We start from the raw sequence: 19,586 nt of genomic DNA, 5'->3' as shown, positions 1-19,586 counted from the left end.
TTGTTTGTTTTCCCCCCTCAGCCTACACTCAGTGTTTTCAGAGCAGAGCACACAGTTAATACACACTTTAGGATGTTTGACTTTACAAGCCATCAGGATATTTCTGTACATCTTATCCTCATCTGGTTCTTTCCTAAATGGGACCCTCATTCACTGTTGAACGGCCCCACATGTGATATCCTTGCTATGTCACCACCAGTGTTCAGAATTGACTTTGAAGTCTTTTTCATGTTTACTAGATGCCCTTATAGTGTATGGATTAGGACAACTTGTAAAGCATTCTACAGACCAAAGATCATGGTGATTTTGAAGCTGTCAGCTACACAATCTTGCTTACATTGGCACACAGCTTATTTTTCAGGTGTCTTTTACTGCTTAGAGCTTTTTGTACATGCAAGTAATTTTTCTACCAGGAAACATTCAGTTTTTTTCCTCACTGTAAGAAGACTAGAGGAAAATTAAAATCAACACCCTCATATAATAACAAGCAATGGGAAGTCTGTGTGTGCATCTGAATCAAATCTTACTTCCAGTGTTTGATCTGTCAGATATTGCTTGTGCCACCCACCTTAGAGTCTGGAAGAGAAGGAAACCCTGCTTTCTCACCTAAATCAGACAGGCAGTGTCTGCAAAGGAGACTGCAGTAATGCTTTGTGTTATTGGAAAGCTGCTGTGTTGATTTTTTTATTGATGCTTTCTGATCTCTAACTGTAATTCCAGTCCTGCTGGTCGTGTCCTGACATCTAATTCAATGCCATCTATTTCCTTCCACCCTTTTATTGATGCTGCTGTGGGTAGTTCTGATTAACGTGTTATGTCAGTGTTTTGTCTCCAGCACAGCTGCTATATTAAGTTCATATATAAGAGCTGCTCCTCTGATCTGACAAGAGATGTGGGTGTGTGCGTGAGCACGTGGACGTGGGCGTGTGTTGGCAACAAGGAAAGCAGAAGCCTGGATGCTCTCTGTAAGAGGAATGTCTGGGCTCACAGCCGTTCTCAAACATCTGAAGGCTGCTGTCTCTCAAATCTGACTGTATTAGAAATGTTCCTTTCTTAGATATATTTTTTTCCATTAAAAAAAAATCAACTTTAGAATGCTACGCAGGACTATTCAGAGCCAACAGACTGTGTGTACTAATACAGCAGGCTGCCAGCGTGCAAATGTTACTGTGCAACCCAGCCTGGTGACCACAAGTAATTGTTATAACATACTAATGTTACAGCCCAGAAGCAGGCTTCTACATCATTTGTACTCATTCATTCAAGCCCCTGCCTTATTTAACAACTATAAGTATATCATGTTTAGCTTTTGTTCTGCTTTTAGGTATCCATTATAAACGAGGTCAACCTAGAGTGGTTACTGACTTTTAAAGTCGTGTCTATTAGACCTGACTACTTCTAGAAGACACCATATAAGTACCCATCAGTCTGGACTCTGTTCCTAAACCACATGCTTGCTAGAGGCTGCTTTTCTGTCCTGCTTGCAGCCACTGAGTATGCAACACCACTGCAATATTTAGTGCTCTATGATGCAACAGTGTAAGGAGATTTTTTGAGTAAGTTTTGCTGCTTGCTCTTGATGTCTGCTAATTTTCTTTCCCACCAATTTCAGGAAAAGACTTGACACAGAAACCCTTACCTTTCTTGGTTGTCTTAAAGCATTGGTCATTGTGTATTTAACACAGCCCTCCACTGGTTTGCACATCAGCACCAGCTCCTTCGTAAAAACTCATGGAAGCCAGTATTTGAACATGTTCAGTTAAAGCATTTCTGAAAATGCAAAACAGAAGAGCCTATTGGTAGGACCACATTAGCTGTACATTTGATTATGGAAATGCAACCAAGAGATACCCAATCTCATTTTTTCTGTTCCTACAAAAGCTATATGAACTTGACTATATGAATAAGTTTTCCCCTTAGAATCCTAGGCCTCGTGGCTCCTTTTCCTCTTGAAGGCTCAGGACTGCTTTAAACATCTGGCTCTGTCTTCTATTTAGGAGCAACTTGCTACAGTTTCAATGACCTGTTTGCAACTCTGCCATTGCATTCCTTTTTTTCCCCCTATGTTCATCTTTAAGCAGAGCATGAATATGGCTTCCATGGATTGTTTAAGCCAGCTCAGTCTAGTAATTCTCAACACTTCTCCACCCCTGTCATTTTAACCTGATCTATCTATGTGACTTCCTTTAGCTAGAAAGATCATCTTTATTTCTTCCTGCTTCATTTTTCCTTTGGACCACTGACTTAGCTCCCTTTATACATGTTCTCTAGAACTTTTCTATAAGCTTCAGTTTATACCAAGTTTATTTGTTCTTCATGTCTCATTTTAGCCTAGCATTATTTGACAGTTTTCACTGGTATTCAAGAATGCTTCTATGAATATTATATTCCCTTCTCTATTGCTGTTATTTTATTCAGTTCTACGAAGCATTTATCTCTCACTTGCCAGAGAACAATGCCCTACTCAAGCTACATTTCTATTCTTAAATTATGCTGCAGGTTCTCAGCAATAGGCTCCTGAAATGCCACCATACTTACAATAAATACCTGAAGCATTATCTCAAGCAGTCAGAGCAGTACACCTGTCTTTCCTTCTCCCAGCAGCTGAGTGCAGTAACTCTGAAAAGTCTCACATTGTCCTTTGGAAATGGTGGCTGTTTGATTGGAGCTTTAATAAGTGATGGGATTATCTTTTTTCCTTTCCAGTCATCTGCACAAGACTTAGATTTTATTTTTGAATACAAAGAATTAAAAGGAAATGTTAGTACATGTTAGTAGTTCTTTATGTAATAGTTTAGACCTGTACTGAAGACCTTTAGTACTGAAGTATTAGTCCATAAGTCACAGAAAATTGGTTCTGGGAGCCATACCAAGTGAGCGCAGTGATATGCTGACAGCAATCTATTTGTTGGATTATGATATGCTCGACATTTTTCCTTCTTGGCTGATCCTTCCCCCTTAACCCCTTTTTAATCTCTTATCTGAAATCATACCTTGCAGCTGCCAGTGGCAATTGAGATCGCTAAATATGTTATGGAGCTCAGATAGAGCCTGAAGTTGCCCATGTCACACATTATTCTGACTTCAGTGCCAGAAATAGCAAGAAGCGAGACCTTCAGTAATAGAAACAGAGAGGAGCACAAACACATACACAGATACATACAGAACGCAGTCACTTAATAAAGTGCTTTCCATTTTCTGTGATGCAATAAATTCCTTAAGAAGATTTTGCAGAATAAGTGCTAAAATCAAGAAAAATGAAGAGCAGTTTAACTTCAGCGTACATATTTTTGATCAATATGAATTTCTAAGCCATTTACCGAGTGAGTTTTTATAGCAAAACACCATTTTACAGTTAGTTTGGTTCTAGATTTCCTGAGCACAGCACAGGATACAAAACCTTTCAAAATAAGGTAAGCCTAAGGTCAGCAATGATTGGCACCCAACCAGAGGAGCTGAAGTATTACACTGTGACGTAGCAGAGAAGCTGCATGCTCTTTAATCCCTCAGCTTTACAGTAAATCCAGGCTGGAGTGGAAAACACACTGTGAATTAAAGTATGCCACGTGAAGTGCAAACCAAATTTCACTTAAATGTTTTCAGAATATTTATTGACATGACTTGCATTAGGTTGCATGGTATTAACTGGTGACAACTTCCAGGTTACCTGCTTTATTTAATGGGTTATTACAGTTTTAGTATTGAAACATCTCAGAGCTTCAGATGCCTTCTCCCCACACACACAATTTTTTTAAGCCAAACATAAGAAGAAGAACTCAAAATGGAGAACACTGAGGATATATAGTAATCTCTTAAACAATACAGCTCTATCAGTTACTTCCTCTGCTACTGTTCTTTGACATACCCCAGTGCTTGTCCTTGTAATATCTGGGCCATTGCTGCTGCCATCACAGCTCATGGGTTTACAGCACAGCCTGGCCTGGCAGAGGGCTCAGCTGTCATCCAGGCAGCTCTCCATCCCTCTCCATCTCAGAGGGAGATCATTATCTCCTTTGGGTGACAGGTTATCACTGGTTCTCAGAGATGCAAACATGCTGGAAGCTTCATTAAATAATAATCAGCACCTTGTGGCACCATCTATACATAGCTCCAGCGTTTCCTTTGCAGTCTTCCTTGTAGATACACTTACTTTTTGTGCATAAAACCCATTATAGTCAACTAGACCTACATGCCCAACATGCAACAAGAACTTGTTTGGTACGCTAATTCTTCAACCCCCCCCCCCCCCATAGAGAATGACAAGCAGCAAGGCACCTTCTGTGTCCCTGCTTCAGTTCCTCACCTACACTTAGCCATCACAATATGAATGCCTTTACAGAAGCTGCTGTCTTGTCCTCAGAGCTCTTTCAACCTACACACATGGAAACATTCACAGCAGTCTGACTGTTTTAGTTTATCCCCAGTCATCATCTCTCACAGCAGCTCTGGCAATGGTTAGCTCAGCTCATATAAGCAGTGCAGTGAAAAATAACAGTGTTATTAATAATACTATTAATCATGTTAACACTATTAATAATAACAATGTTATTGCTACTACTACTTCTACTAAAACAGACCATAAAAAACCCCACATGATTCTCCCATGCAGCCCTTCACGTTTGGCCCTAGACCATGGTCACATCTCCGTTTGTGTCTCTGGTTATGATTCTGTTTCTGCTGCTTACAGACATCAGGCTACAGGAGGCACACAACTCCAGTATGAACTGGGGGAATCTGTCCAGCCCTTACTGTTCTGATTCTAATTGCTCTGTCAGGAGGTTGTTCTGGGAGCTCTAAGGGTTTTGCTGTTGTACAGACATCTTCTGAAAGCAGCAGACCAAGCTTCAGCCTTACATAAGTCAGTCTTCTCTGTCTTCACTTTACATACAGACACCACTCCCCTCCCAAGCTGCCATTTAAGGCCTGCTCATGTCTATATGCAATGAAAGACAAATAGAAAACCCATATTTTAAGGCTATCCTCCATTTCCATATCCTTCAATTTCCTCCCTGCAAACTACCTAAGAACAATTAGATGCAACAGGATTGTCTACAACATTGTCATCACAAAGGAAGCCTCCTTCTCATGGATGGAGTTTCTTTTTCCTCCCTCAGATGTATTACTTACCAGCAAGGAAGGCAGTTCTATTTGAATCTTCTCAATAAACACCAGGTTTCCTGTTGCAGGTTGGGTGGGACTATTCTTCAAACCAAGGAGGTTTTATGTGTTCCTTTCATTCCTAGTAATGTCTCAATATCGAGGCAGAAGTCCCAGAGCACTTGTTCAGGCTGTAGTCATTTCATAAGATGAGCCAAATTTCTGCATAACAAGTAGTTTAAGGCAGCTCATTGCAGCTCCTCAGAAGCCTTGTTCCCTAGAGTGCCTAAGCTGACTGCCTAGACGTGCAAACAAGTCTTGTCTGAAAGAAACGTAAGTGTTCAACATGTTTTCTGCACTCTGCAAAACTTTTTGCCTCTTCTGTAGCTTCTGATGCATTGTGAATCCTCTCTTTGCTTTTCAGAAGCTCACTATGTGAAATAGGCACAGTAGGGAAACCTTTAAGTCTCTCAGAGTCATTCACTGAACACGAATTATTTTCTGGAACAAATTATTTCACTGACATAAAACTACCTTTGCAGTTGGAGTGTCTTTGCTCTTTAGGTGTCTTAGATGAATTCCCATTTCCTTGATCTATTCAGCTGACAATACGAGCTCTTCAACAAAGAACAGTGACAGGTTACACAAAAGAAAAGAAAGTATGACTACTGCATGCGAGATGGGATCCTGTGGGATAACTCAGTTAACACTAAAAAGCTGGATTTAATTAAATCTACCTATGAAAGAGGCAGATTTAACTTTGTGATACACTGTTAATCCAATAAACATATTGAGAAACACACAACAATTCTATGGAACAACAGTATGAATCAGAATATAAACGTAATGCTCAAATGCCCAGAAATACGAGGCAAGTGGAAGTGCCCTAAGAAAGTGTGTATGAAAGAAATCTAAACTTCTCACCCCACTTAAGACAAAAAGACTTTTCATGTTAGATGACACACAAATGCTCTCATTCATATACAACTTGGCTTCCCAGGTGCATTGAGAATTATACAGGAGCACGCTGCGAAGAAGTGTTGCTGCCCAGCATCAAGTCTCAAACCAAAGGTGACCTGTTTGCAGTTCTCTTGGCTTCACTTCTCCTTCTCGGAGTTCTTTTAATTGGAACATTCTACTTCCTTTGCAGGTAAAAGCACTTCTGAGTGCTGAAGCTATTTAATCAAGTAGAAATTGCTTCTGGTAATCATGTACTAATTATTTGAATATAAAAGTATGTAATGCATTATCCATAAGGTTTGTGTGGTTATTTAGCATAATTAATGTGGATGTCTCAACTTGTTGCTTATAATGTTTCACTTCCTTCTAAGTGTCTTTTCTAAGCTATTACTTCTAGTTGCTTTCTATAAGCAACTATCAGACCGCTTTTGGAGATATCATACGTTACACCTGGAGTTACCATTAATATCTTAAAATATCAGTAAACCCTTACGTTGTCCAAAGATTAAGAAGTAGAGGTCAATTACCAAAGTGCAGCTTCAATGCAGTTGGCAGCCAAAGTAACTGATGCCTTTATACAGCTCCTATTTGTGTAAGAAAGTCAATCTTTTATGTCCTCCCTTGTTTTTGAGGTACAGTACGTATTTATGCCTCTATAAGACAACTTAGTGAAAAATGAATTGAAAAACAAAGCTGACTGTAGCCATGTGTGCATGTGTTTGGACCAGCACACAGCACCAGTGCTCAGCAAACATGATGCTATTCAAATACCATTGCTTGTCTGTGTACAACAGCCAGCAGACCTCTTGCTGGTGTTATCATTCCGGATCCAACTGAGAGCAATTTGCACTGGGGCACTAATTGCTCCCTGTGTTGGTAGCTGTGGCAGAAGAGGCAGAAGCCTGGCTCTCCTGTGGTGATGCTCTGAGGCTGTGTCATCTCTGCTAATGGAGCGGTGTTGCTCTGGAGACAGAAAACACTTGCTGACAATCTCTGGGAGATGAAAAGCATCTCCATTGAGAAATACCCCCAGATATGTTTTGAAGCTCTAAGATAAACTCTCCCTTATGAAGCCAGTGTGACATCTCTTCCTTGGTGTGATCTTGGAAGCATTGCTTTATGTTACATAAATAACACAGTGTCTCATATAACTGTTTCTACGGAGTCTTCAGAGAGCATAAAACTCAAAGACTAATCCATTACAGAAGCTTCTTCCTCTTGCATACAGTAGCTGGAGCCAATTTACTAAGTTTTATGGTCAAAGACCCTCACATACCAAAGCACAGAAGCTTAGCATAACATAACAGGTCTGCCCAGGTCCTCTTTCGTATGGTTGGAAGGTGAACCTCAAAAACCGCATTTCTTTATAGAAATCAATTTACTTAGGCAGAACAAGCAGTAAAGCCTATTAGAGACTTAGTTAGCTGCCCATGGATGTAGCTTTCATACCAGACTAACTTGGGAAATCTCAAAATCACAATTAACTTCTCTACAGAAGGCTGATACAGGATGAGTCTGCAGTTGTGTTCAGAGGAAAATAGGAAAGCATTCAAAATCCCTGCTATGGGGATGGCATGTTTTGCTACAAGCAGTTCATGGGGCAGCAGAGGTCCATCTGGCCCTTCCTTCTCCAGAAACATTGTACAAAGGTTACTGGAAGACAATTAAGAAAGAGTCACAGAATTGTTGGGGCTGGAACAGACCTCTAGAGATCATCTAGTCCAACCCCCTTCTAAAGCAGGCTCCCTAGACCAGGTTGCACAGGTAGGTGTCCAGCTGAGTCTGACGATGTAGCTGATTTATATTCTGCATAGAACAGATCTATATCAATAAAAAATACGCCTGAGTGCCATACTTAGAGGGGTAGAGGAAACCCCAAGGAGAACTAGAATAACTGCAATTTATTTGTATACTGCATTATAAGACCATATTGAAATGCCAAAATACCTGCATGATAAGCTTATATCAATGAATGGGAACTCGGCCAGCCAAAGCCACCGGTCTAGGAATAAAGCCATCCGAGCTATCCAAGACAGCAGATTTTGTGGGGGAGTTGTACCTCCACAGGATGCAAACTGGACAGAAAGGAGAACAGCTCATGACTCTTCTGAAGAGAGCAGATGTCTAATTACTATTAAAAAAAAAGAAGGAAAGAGAAAGCAAGAGAAAGCTCTATCTGAAGGATATGCAGAAATTATCACACTATTGAAATTTCCCTTCCAAATGCTCAGAGAAGTAAAGATAAGTTAAACGATTTTGTGTTATCTCCTCATTGTTTAATAAAATCCTGACAAGTCAGACTGGGACATTAACTTCAGGAGAGAAGCCTTGTAGGTCCAAGTGCTCTGTCCTGCCTCTGATCTCTGTTCTTCCTCAAATACATGCTTCACAGAAATGCCGAGTGTTAATTAAGGAGTAATTGCAGAAGAGCAGTGTTAACTATTTTTTCCTAGTGGAAGTATCAGATAATTAATGTTTCTTTAATACTCTCTAATATTTCTCTGATAACTTTTCATTCTGTATTGTTTTTTCTCCATTTCTTTTTGTCCTATGGTCAGGAAAGCCACCATCACAAGGACAAGTTCCTCAGAGTGTGGTGCCCACCTGGTTGAGACCACAAGCAGCAATGGCTGCAACAGTGAGTGCGTTTAAAATGAAGTGATGGAAGCAGGGGAAGAAGATTTATTGAGTGAAAAGCATTTGCTTTGCTTGTTTTTCAGAAATAATAACGGAGTAAAGCATTAAGAGTGGAAGAATGGTGAGAAAATGAAGTGCAGAGCAACCCTAACAGCTATAGAGGTTGGTATGGTAAGAGGGTTAAGAAAAGAAAGCACACCGATAGGAGGCCTGCTTCAAAACTTACAGTCATGTTACACGTCCAGGATTTGGGCTGCTTCACAATACATTTACCAAACGGGAGGGAAAAAAATTACTCTTCTCAAGGCAGTAGTTGGGCTTTTGTTTACAGAGGGTGAGGTACCAATGCTGATGTACAGGTCAGCTTCCTGGTGCAAGATTTTAATTCAAAGACAATACTAAGAGAACAGATTGGTAATGGTAAAAAGAAGTTCTGTTTATTGTACTTACCCTTTGATATACATCTCTAATGCTAAGCAAGGCACCTTCTTTGATATTTTGGTGTTGCCTTCTAAAAATCTCACTGACAAGGAATCCCGCCTTCAATTTTATGGAGGACAGATATCAGGGATTTTATTCCTCGTGTCCATCCCTGAAACAAACCAATATGCAGCCAGCTGTCTTGGTTAGACAAGTGCTGACCTCTGTAACAATACATTTGTTTTATCCCTATCACCATTTGCTCATTACACCAATATATGTATCGCTCTCTGGTTCCTTACAGGATTATGTTACTCAGGCAAAGAGAGGTCAAGTGACATGGTCTGTCTCTCTTCCTTCCCTGATGACACAAAGAGAATGGCTGGGTACTGAGAGGCACAGAAAACATGAATTGAACAGTCCTACTTTCATCACGTTTCTACCACTGGAGGCTGTGACCAGCAAGAACAGTATGTATTTATACAGCAGCACATCACCCAGCAGCTCACTACGTGGGATCTACAATGTTGTCCTGAAGGAAAAGCTGGAGAAAATTTCAGCAAGTGAAAGGGAAAAGAAGGCAGAATGCAGATTTCTCATCTCTGAAATAAAGGAAAAGAAGGTGGGTAAAAATGAAGGTGGAAAGAAAAATGTGAATAAGTGTCAGCTCCTGGGGTGTGCACTACATGCTCTGGCATCAGAAAAGATAGCATGTATCTTACACACATGTAGATGCAAATGCAGCAAGACAAAGAAGAAAAGGCAAAGTGTTCCAGTGCATACAGTTAGAAGTCAACGAGGAAATCCTAAGATAACAACTCTTAGAACACAACAGAGAAAAATGTATTACTTTCTGAGGACTGTCAAAGCTGGAGTACAAGTGAAAGCTCAGCATCTGCAGGAAAACGTCCGATCAACCAGAGAACCTGAACAAGAAATGTTCCAGTTAGATAAAGCATAGGTTCCTCCTCAAATTAACCAGCTTACATGCTGGTTTTGGGACTCCAAACCATTATCAGTTACTTGGGAGGACATTGTTAATACTGTTTTAAAGGCTAGGGAAGAGCAAAGTGATTTTTCATCGCGTACGGACACGCCACTGTTAGATTCAGAGTTCAGGAGATAAGCAAAAATACTGACAGCTACATCAGCATCAGAGTTAGCTGAAATACTCTGCACAGCCTCAGTGGGATTTAGTCAGAGAAGGCTGCTGTCAGGAAACCTCTGTGCATTATTGATCACCAGACATTCAGACTAACAGTAATGTTCAGCACCACTGTTTTCACTGAAAAGGCTTACAGCCATCTGAAATGGAAATTGAGGGAGGAAATATTACTACAAGATGTGGAAAATGAATGGACTGAAGTTGTACTCTGTGAACTGTTAAAACCCTCTCGGCTTTCTGGACAGACGTGGAATAGTTCTTCAGTATTACCACTCACATCTGCATTATTTGGGAAACAGTTTGTACAGAAAGTGAGAATGAATAAATCAAACGGGTACTTACATGCAAACAAGTCCATCTATGAAACGACGTTATCTCTGAATGAAATCCTATTAGCAGCCCACATTGCTTCGCATCCATTGCAATTGAGAACGTTTCAGCTTCTAAAATTAATTCTTTCCATTCTTAAGCTTGGTGAATTTGCCTTCCAGGTCACCAGATTGGTCTATAAATTCATTTCAAGCTGACCAAACGCCACAGGGTAGCCCACATTACCTCTGATTTAATAAACTTGTACAGTGCTGTCAGCAGCGCTTGTTTCAAAGTTAAGCAAGTAGTCCTGTGAGCAAGAAAGCTACAGAAAACACTGGTTCCAATCAGATACTGTTCTTGGAGCCAGGGGACTGCAGAAAAGCACTGTGTGTCTGCACAGGGATGGGCAATGAGGTCTCTTCTCCGCTTCACCACTGTTTTTGAGGAATATAGTATCTCCTATCTTTGAAACTGCTCCTCCATCAGTTTAAATGGCATCACACTACTTAAATCACAACCGAAAGGACCGTGGATTAGTTTGGGCAGGAATTTTCCCCTGCAATACGAGCATCTTTCAACACAGGACTATTAACAAAGATGTACCTGCTGAGCTTGGAAAAAGCCTTAGAGCTGAACCGTGTGATGATTCTCTGGCAAGGTTACTGAGATAGCTGGGATGCACAGTCACTGTCTGATTATATCAAATAATCAGAAGAATCCAGACACCAACTATCTGATTTTTTTTCTCATTACTGTATGTAACATTACCCATTTGTGCTTATTCAGAATCCAGTTCGGGTGCTTTATTTGTTTATTTATTGTGATTTTTAACCTGTTCAATGTAATCTGTGCTCAGATACCAAAGAGCAGTTCAGCAAAGTACCAAATGCAAATTCTTTTAAGTACTTACAGGCTGCAGCTCAGTTCCGTGTTGTGGTGCAGCACTCCGAGCGATACTCCAGAAGGGCTTTCACTGAGAATTATTCCTACAGCTACCTAAGGCTGCGTGAAAAGAAGCTTGTAGATGTGAAACCTGCAATAACATCAAGACAGCGCTGTTTTCATTCCCCAAATGAACACTAAAACCAGCTTCTACCACTTCTAAATTCATCTCTGTTTCAATCTGTGCAACATATAAATGTTTTCAGTGTAATTAGAACAGACTGCTTTTAATTTATAATGTCAACAGTGACTCCTATTTCTGTACAGGCTTTCTATGGGCTATAAGATGCAGCTGACCATCCACTGGCATTTCTTAACAAGGCTGTAATATGAGCCTACATTGTAGCTCCTATTCTTTTCCCCATCACAGCATTCCCATCTGATGCCTTTCTTTGAAAAGATCTCCATTTTCCGATGTCAGCGTGTTACCTGTGTAGAAAAACACCCTACCTTCAGCTATAGGTGAGCCAGCATCAGTATGAGCCACCTGCAATGTCTGAACCTCCATTTTTTATCTCCTCCATAATATAATCTTGAAAAATAATCAGCTGTTGGGTAGAAATAATTATTTTCTTAATGTTTTCAGCGTGCTCAGGTAGCCCTTTAATTAAATCAGAATGTTATGTAATCATTTGGCTTCGTTAAAACTCAGTTTGAGGTTTAATGCTCTTACCAGCCTTCTCTACTCGCTCTAAAAGTCAAAGTTTGGCTGTATCATTTACATCTCTGCGTTTACTGCTGGCTGCCAAGGGGGCATGATTCAGGATGAGTCACTCCTCTGTTAAAATAGGGCTTGTTCCAATATTAACTTGGGCCCAAACAAACCTTCTGACACTGCCAGTAACAAGAAACGAGTTCACCCTCTTTGCAGTTTTTAACTGAAACTGCTTTCCATCAGCACAATTGTGCCAATTTAGCCTAACATGGCTTCTTTCTGTTAAGTTATTCTTGCTTCCTTACAGCTGTACACAACAGAAAAATCCAGAATAAGAGAATTTTTGCAGCAGTAATTTTAAAATAAAAGTTCTAGTTAATAGTTTGATGTTTTTCTTTTGTATTGCTGTTTTGGTGGTGCAAATAAGAGGTTATACATCACTCCGCTGGCCTCGTGTCATATTTTGTTTCACCCTCAGTTCACTTCCTTAATTGAGATATGCATAAAGTGGAAATAATGAGTAATACTTGATAGCACGTATTCAAAACATGGGGCAAATTAATGCTTTTTACCTTCTGCCAGCAAAATCTCCTCTCTGCAGACCTCGTCTGGAAGGTTCTCCTTTTTCCTTCACCAAAACAAAATCCTGTTGTAGTCACTTATACATACTCTTGCAGGAGACTACAACCACCGCTGTAACTGTGCAGGTAACTATCATCAGAGAAGTCCTTCTGTGTTGTCTCATGCTGCATGAGAGGCACTGCTATCCACATCTGACCCCATTACCAAATATTCACATACCTTCATCCACTTTTGGGGTGACAGAGGTCTGAATGCCTGCACTGCAGCTCTTTGTAGCAGCTCAGAACGCACCCTGCCTTGGGGTCTGTTGAGCCACACAGGTGGCACGAGATACCTGCTAAGCAAATATAACTGGGAGTTGTCACAGTTTAAGAGTAAATGACAATTTGGAGGCAAGAGGAATGTGGATACCAAAACACTTTAATCAAATACGTAGCAATATTATGTACCACACCAGTGCCCTGGCACATGGGACAGATGACACAGTCCAGGGGAGGCAGAATTCGGTTCTGGTGTCGTCTGGGCTCCTCCCCCTTCCCCACTGGTGGAGATGATCCTGGATGTGGTGCAAGCCCTTGGAATTTCCCCACCAGAGCATTCTTCGTGCTGCGGTTACCTCCAACACTCACAAGTACCTTTAGCTGAAGGACTGAGCTGAGAACACCTCCCCAGCAATGAGCTCCTTCAAATCATTTTCTGCTTCGTCGTGCCATGGCTGAAGCTCATGAGCTGCTTCTTTGGGCACTTCTGGACGTGCTGGATGTGTGGCTGATTATGCTTCCATTACTTCTACTGCAGCAAAAAGTCGGTTGAAGTTGACAGGTTTATACTAACAGCTGTGATGGCGACTAGACCGAACTCACAGAACTTGTGGCAGCTTCTACAGAAGTCCTGTCTGCATTACAGAAGCGAGACCTATTCTTTGCCTACTGTTAAATACGTAATGCTACATGGTCATAGAGGGCCAAGAGTGATGTTCCCATTATGCTGAAAAGAGAAAACATGCATCTCCCTGTCATCCACTTAAATTCAAGCACACTGACTTCCCAACTTCCTCTTCCAAATGCAGAAACTAAGACTGTTCTAAGTCACACACAGTTACTGACCTGCTGTCCCTGGCAAGGCCACAGGGAGATGATAACATCCTCTGTCTCTGAGTTAAGAACCACCACCACAACCAGAGCTGTGGGAAAGTGCCACCTGTGCTCTGCACCCACTGACAGCAGTTCTGCTCTCAGGACAGGCACCTCTCCCTGCTTGTGAGGCCTCTCTCAATGCCAAACAGCATGGAGACGTTGACTGCAAGTGGCCGAGGGTAGTCTCGGCTCTTACATGGACAGCAAAAGATCGTTATATTGTTGTACAATATACAGCTAAGCATTTTCCTCTTAATTAACTGAGAACAGCACAGATGCCCAATGAGGCATTTCAAAGCGTGATGAAACGGTACAAAACAAATCTCACTTTCTTGTAATTCTGTGGCCAAGTGAAAGTAAAAGCTGATTATTGTGAGCTATGCTGGGAATACGATGAAAGTACCTATGTGGAACTGTGTAACACTACCTTCAGCTGCAGCACCCAAAATGACTGATGTAAAATCTTCAGCTCACAAAACATGCAGAAGCCCAGGTTGTAGGGTGTGAGATGAAATGAACATCACCAGATCTTGTGTGGCACAGAATTTCATACTAAAAAGCTAAAAACCTCTTAAAGATACCAAGGAGAGTCTTCCTTTTTTGGTACTGTGGATTTAAAAGTCTGTAACAGTGAAGACTGTGCTACAAGAGGATCTAAAAGGAAGGATAAGCAGTCCACTCTGATGGCGTAAAATGCTGTACACAAAGGCTAAGATTGCTGGTAGAAACAACGTGCCAGGGATTTGTTCTAAATCAAGTATTTAAGATGACTGAAATGCAGTTCAAGACAGTGAAATGAGCTTCAAAGCTGAGAGTACCTCGCTAGATTAGAGCTTTTTTCTCTAAGAACAAAGGACTGGTGCCTTTACTTAACGTTGTCTTTATTTAATGAGCACTTTCTTGGTTTTGTTCCTAAAGATTTCCTTGAGTTTCACCCAGTAAATGACTCAGTTCTGTAAATAGGATCCAGGTCTGTGCAGGCTGTGCATCACTCTTAAACCCACAAAATGGTGGATTTCATGCACCAGTATTTCAGCACGTTGGTAGTTCTGGACTGTTCTGCATACATCAGTAGAGCACACCAAAGTATTAATTCTACACGGTGACTGCTTGGCCTCTGACTGCCACTTGTGCAAACTGTTCTCATTTCACACACACAGAAAAAAAGATGCTTTCTTCAAATGCAGAACTCCATTCAGTATCTTTTCCCTGCCATTTCAGCATGTGCAGGGGGTTACACGAAAGGCAAGGCTTCCTCACAGCTATTACATTCAACTGTTCCAGGATTTGATAACGTTAGGAAAATGGTGTTTATGCTTTGGGAAGTGCTCTGGATGTCCGCTCTTCAGGATAAAGCAGCTCACTGACGCATTGCAAACACATTTATGCCTGGTTTGCTTTAGTTGAACCAAGATGAATGAGAGTCATAACAGTAGTGTAACCATGGAGCAGGTCATCCTTTACATCATTACATTCTCTCAACACGAAATTCCCAGTAACTATCCGATCACATCCTATTTCCCCATGTCCGAAAAAGCCAAATAGGGGAACATTTGGAAAGAATTTCCTAAAGGCATCCGCTTCCATGTTCCGTTTGGTTTTATAATGCCGATATCCTCGACCAACACAGGCGAACATGAAGCCAATGGTGTTACACTCAGGGATGTTTGCTGCTTTCAGACGCTGCATGGCGGCTTCTGCTGTCCTCTCATCAGCGACGTCCTGGTCTAACAGAACTGTGGCGCTCTGGATCTGGGGCCCGCTGAAAGCCAGCCCGACCACCCCACAGGCATCGCTGGGCTGGGCGTTATTACTGAAAGGCAACAGGCCTCAGTTAGAGAGCAGCCCAGTGCGACCATTTCAGCACTCTGCTGCAGCACAAATGGGCTGCCAAACAGACCAGTGTCCTGGGGAGTTTGAAAGTCACCATAGTTAAAAACGAAACAAACTCTCCAACTTTTTGCTTTTCCCCCCATCTTTTTCCAGCAACCTCTCCTGATGAAAACCTTCCACATCCATCACCCGGGATTAATCATGAGCCTGTCTCTCAAACACTTGCCAAACTCAGCAGCTGGTGCATATCGCAGCTCTGTAATTCCAGCTGAACTGTAAGTTAAACTTAACCAAAGATAAGTAGCATTGATGTATGAAACCAAGGCAGCAGCCCGCAAGAGCTTCAGATTCCTGTTGCTATGGGTCTGTGTTTGTGGGTTGGCCAGACTCACACTGGTTTTAGTGGTTACCTATTCATGTTATCTTAGTAATAGTTTAATATAGAAAGCTCTCCGATCTGGAATAATGGTGCAGATGGCATTAGATGCAAAAATTACCTAAATTAGATGAAAAAAATACCCCAAACCAACAAAAAAAACCCCAAAAAAACTCCATTTCCTATCTATTACTATAGAGTCCAGACCAACACTGCATGAGAGGAGCCCACAGGTACATCTGCAGCACAGTCCCCAACATGGGACACTCCAGGGAGGATGCACCAGCAACTCAGCAGAGCACCTGGAGCAAAGAGGCCCAAATCTTCCCTGCAGAGCTCTTGGTGGAAGGATGGGGGTTAATGGGGTCAGAACCAGCCCAGCCCTTGCAGTGCCACATCCTTGCGGAGCTACTTGTGCTCACAGGGCACAGCTCTGGCTGCATATTCAGCTCTGTAACGTGACCCAAAACGAGGCTGACATAAAACCAGAATGGTCACATAAATGGTCTCTGTCACAGTGAGTGATAATTTACCTGAAAGCCAGAGAGCAAGCACATACTACAATAAACAAAAGTAGGGTTTCTGAAGCTGAAAACATCCTCCTGAACAAAATGTAGCACTTCACAGCTCTTGACTGGCACATGACAAAGCTAAAAAGTTACAGCTTCTGCAATGCTTTTCCCATTTTAAATCTTTCTCACAATTTACCATGAAAAATATACCTACTTCTCAGAGATGAGCGACGTAAAGCTCTCCACTTGTCCCCCAGCTAAGATGATACTTTTTTCATTCAAAGGATTGACTATTTGATGAAGAAAACGAGTAGCTCCAGACTTCCAGGAGTTGTATCCGAACAGAAGAACCACACGAAGATCTGGATTATTCTTCAGGCCTACAAAAACGAGAACTTCAGTCCCCTTATTCTGACTTCCCCTGATGTCTAAGAGTTCTGCACACACTCTTTACTTCCTCCTTAAATAACACCTAATGCCTCCAGCAACGGCTTTGTGTTGTTGCAAGTGAAAAACTAGACACAGGGCAGCCATGTATTCATGAGCTGGGCTGCATTCCCTACACACATGAGAATTTCATTAAAGAACAGAGACGAAAAGTAGATGTAGCTGCTTCCTCCTGCTTTCAGCTTCTTTCCCAGAGCATTTGAGTTTTATCATGGCACACTTCTTGGGTTTTACTTCACTGTCCTAATTATCTTTTTACAGATTCAAACTGAGCACACACGTTGTTCAATGAGAACCACAGTGGAGTAAACAGCTTTACTTAGAAAATTAAAAACCATTAAGATGTGTGCATCAGCCTGTTCCCATCCCAAGAACGAAACTTCCAGGTTCCAGGAAGACTCTCAGAGCTCTCAGATCACTCTTCATAAACACAATATGAAGAACGTAAACTGTTATTATTAAGACAGATAATTTTTCTTTATACCTTTCCTTGCTACAACACCCGACTTCATATCTAAAAACAAAAATACTTTGTTGAGGAAAAGCAGCAACTCCTTCCCACTCCTTTCTAAACAGTGATGGCCAAAACAATTCCCTGTGGCACAAAACTCATTTTAATCAATTACTGGGTTGCTTCAAACCCAACAGCTCCCCTTTAGCAGCTCTGCTTGCAGCACGAATGAAGAAGTTTGAGACAAACTCAGGATAATAACCTCAGTGCTCCCAAGAATGGGTGGAACAGAGATGGGTGGTTACCAGAGCAGCCCTGCAGAGCCACAGTGCTCTGTGAACACAGCACAGGAGCTGCTGGTCCCACATGCAGTTTCACACTGGATCCTCAAAGAGCAGCCAAACACTCGACAAAAGCCCACACTGAAGGCAGAACAAGGACATACCTGCTTCGGCAAATTTGTTTTCATCAATGACCCTATTCTTTACTTCTTTAGGAAAATGGAAGGTTTGGATTTTAACCCCGTCAATTTTGGGAAACAAAAGAGCAAACCCAGCTTCACCATCTTCAATTTCTTGAGGCTGATTGCTGCTTGAACCCATAGGGGTAACTACAAAGACACACACAAAGAAAGATTAGTGATTGACACTTGTGTCTGGCTAAAAGAGGTAGAACAGCATGTGCAATTTACAGTGTGACAGCTCATTCCCATCACAACACATCTAACTGATAACTGGCGTGAATGTTTTTTTGCTGTTGTTGTGAAAGATGAAAGGTGTAATAGCTCCATTGTCCACAAACGATGCTAAAGTCACTTTGCATGAGAAGACAGACATATACACTAATTTTCCTTACAGTAAGTACTCAAACAGCCATAGGCACAGAATCAAATGTTCACGGCTATTAACTTCACACAGGTGTTTATGCAGCCCTGTACTCCTTCATGCTATAGGCCTGTTCTTATTAGTCACGGCTGCAGTGACAGAGACTGGAAGCAAACACCAAGCAAATGCCTAGAAAACGTTTTAACACATAAAAGCTTTTGCTGCTGAGAAGCACGGCACGAGCTATGCCTTGAAAACACAGAAACAAGGAAGAAGGTTTCCTCTTAGTATACTGCAGGATGAGAACCGAAGGTGAGAAGACAGGCACGAACACGCTACTAAGGAGCGCAGCACTCCAAGGAGGCTCCTACCTACGATCCCCGGGGTGAGCAGTCCAAGGACCTGACATCGCTTTGGCAACAGTTTCTCGATCGCAAGGGCTGTTTCTTTGCTGTTTCTTTTCCTGGCTATTGAAAAGGAAACAAAAACGGCGCGGAGGAGCTGAAGCGATCATTGCAAAGCTGACAGGAACACGAAGCCCCGGCCGGTCCCTTCTGGCGCCACGGCCGTTACCGACGCCATTCCCCCGTTTAGTGCCGCGAGCCGTGGCCGCGCTTCGTTCCCCGTTGGCCTCATCTCGCTCCTCCCGCCGGTCCCCGCCCGTCCCGCGGTACCTTTCTTGTGCTCGTGACACTCCTCGTGCCCGCTGAACGTCTCGGCGTCGGCGATGTACAGCACGGTGTGCGGCAGGACGTGCACCCTCTGCAAGGACACGCGCGGGCTCGTCACGCCGCCCCGGTACCGGCCCCGCCCGGCAGGAACGAACCGGGCCCCGCCCCCCGACGCACCTGGAGCTCCGTGTGCAGGGCGCGGAGCAGCGCGTGTCCGCCGGGCGGGCCGGGCTCCAGCGCCGACACCCAACTGAGCCGCTGCCGCGTGCGCAGGATCCGCCGCGCGCACTCCCTCCACAGGCGGCACACGCTGCAACACAGCGCCCGGCCCGTCACCTCAACAACGGTGCACAACTCCGCCCGACCCCCCCCCCCCGTCTCTTACCAGGCGGCCCGGAGCAGCGCTTTGGTGGGCAGGAAGCCGAGCACGCGCTCCACCACCTCGGCCAGGTTCCCGAGCACGAGGCCGCCCTTCCCCGGCCCGTCCATGTCCGTGTCCATGGCCACACGCTGCTCAGCGCCACACCCGACACCCACCGAGCACGGCGGGACGCGCTTCCGCTTCC

At 42.8% G+C, this 19,586-nt stretch overlaps 3 protein-coding genes across 14 annotated transcripts in view; 1 reads left to right on the top strand and 2 right to left on the bottom strand.

The window, feature by feature from the left end:
• Positions 1-13,441, bottom strand: part of TMEM266 (transmembrane protein 266) — a 91,284-nt gene extending 77,843 nt beyond the window's left edge. For 2 of the 3 annotated variants that reach the window (XM_085515848.1, XM_085515850.1), the window contains exon 1: positions 1,640-13,441. The gene's annotated coding sequence lies outside the window, so the exon portion shown is untranslated. The remainder of the gene's footprint in view (positions 1-1,639) is intronic. The other variant, XM_085515849.1, reaches the window with a different exon arrangement.
• NRG4 (neuregulin 4) overlaps positions 1-15,057 on the top strand; it is a 24,050-nt gene extending 8,993 nt beyond the window's left edge. For 4 of the 8 annotated variants that reach the window (XM_015872471.3, XM_015872472.3, XM_015872470.3 and 1 more), the window contains 4 exons: positions 6,098-6,247; positions 8,616-8,695; positions 8,778-8,856; positions 9,419-15,057. In XM_015872471.3, coding sequence (XP_015727957.2) covers positions 6,098-6,247; positions 8,616-8,695; positions 8,778-8,794 — 247 coding nt within the window. In that variant the 3' untranslated portion in view covers positions 8,795-8,856; positions 9,419-15,057. Of the gene's footprint in view, positions 1-6,097; positions 6,332-8,615; positions 8,696-8,777; positions 8,857-9,418 lie in introns of those variants that run through there. The other 4 variants (XM_085515879.1, XM_085515880.1, XM_085515881.1 and 1 more) reach the window with 3 other exon arrangements.
• On the bottom strand, positions 13,173-19,586 carry FBXO22 (F-box protein 22). Of its 3 annotated transcripts, none has more exons than XM_015872467.3 (7): positions 19,406-19,586; positions 19,198-19,330; positions 19,024-19,111; positions 18,721-18,816; positions 17,971-18,135; positions 16,842-17,007; positions 13,173-15,719 (listed from the first exon to the last, which is right to left on the bottom strand). In XM_015872467.3, the coding sequence occupies exons 1-7, from the start codon at positions 19,519-19,521 to the stop codon at positions 15,290-15,292; spliced, it is 1,194 nt and encodes a 397-aa protein (XP_015727953.1). In that variant the 5' UTR covers positions 19,522-19,586; the 3' UTR covers positions 13,173-15,289. The 3 variants fall into 3 exon arrangements, with proteins under 3 accessions (XP_015727953.1, XP_085371992.1, XP_085371991.1); XM_085515865.1 differs by lacking the exon at positions 13,173-15,719 and adding an exon at positions 15,726-15,813; XM_085515866.1 differs by lacking the exon at positions 19,198-19,330.

This window comes from Coturnix japonica, chromosome 14 (assembly GCF_054131305.1).
Source record: "Coturnix japonica strain WE chromosome 14, WE-NBRP24, whole genome shotgun sequence".
Classification (NCBI taxonomy): domain Eukaryota; kingdom Metazoa; phylum Chordata; class Aves; order Galliformes; family Phasianidae; genus Coturnix; species Coturnix japonica.
Note: the sequence above shows the minus strand (reverse complement) of the source record. Positions and strands in the feature narration are given on the sequence as shown.

What these genes read in the sequence shown, in the direction of transcription:
- FBXO22 (XM_015872467.3), bottom strand. Translation starts at nt 19,521, where the DNA reads ATGGACACGGACATGGACGGGCCGGGGAAGGGCGGCCTCGTGCTCGGG. An exon ending in GCTCACCCCGGGGATCGTAG is followed by an intron (nt 18,136 to 18,720) that starts GTAGGAGCCTCC and finishes GTGTCTTTGTAG; the next exon opens with TTACCCCTATGGGTTCAAGC. An exon ending in AAACAAATTTGCCGAAGCAG is followed by an intron (nt 17,008 to 17,970) that starts GTATGTCCTTGT and finishes TCGTTTTTGTAG; the next exon opens with GCCTGAAGAATAATCCAGAT.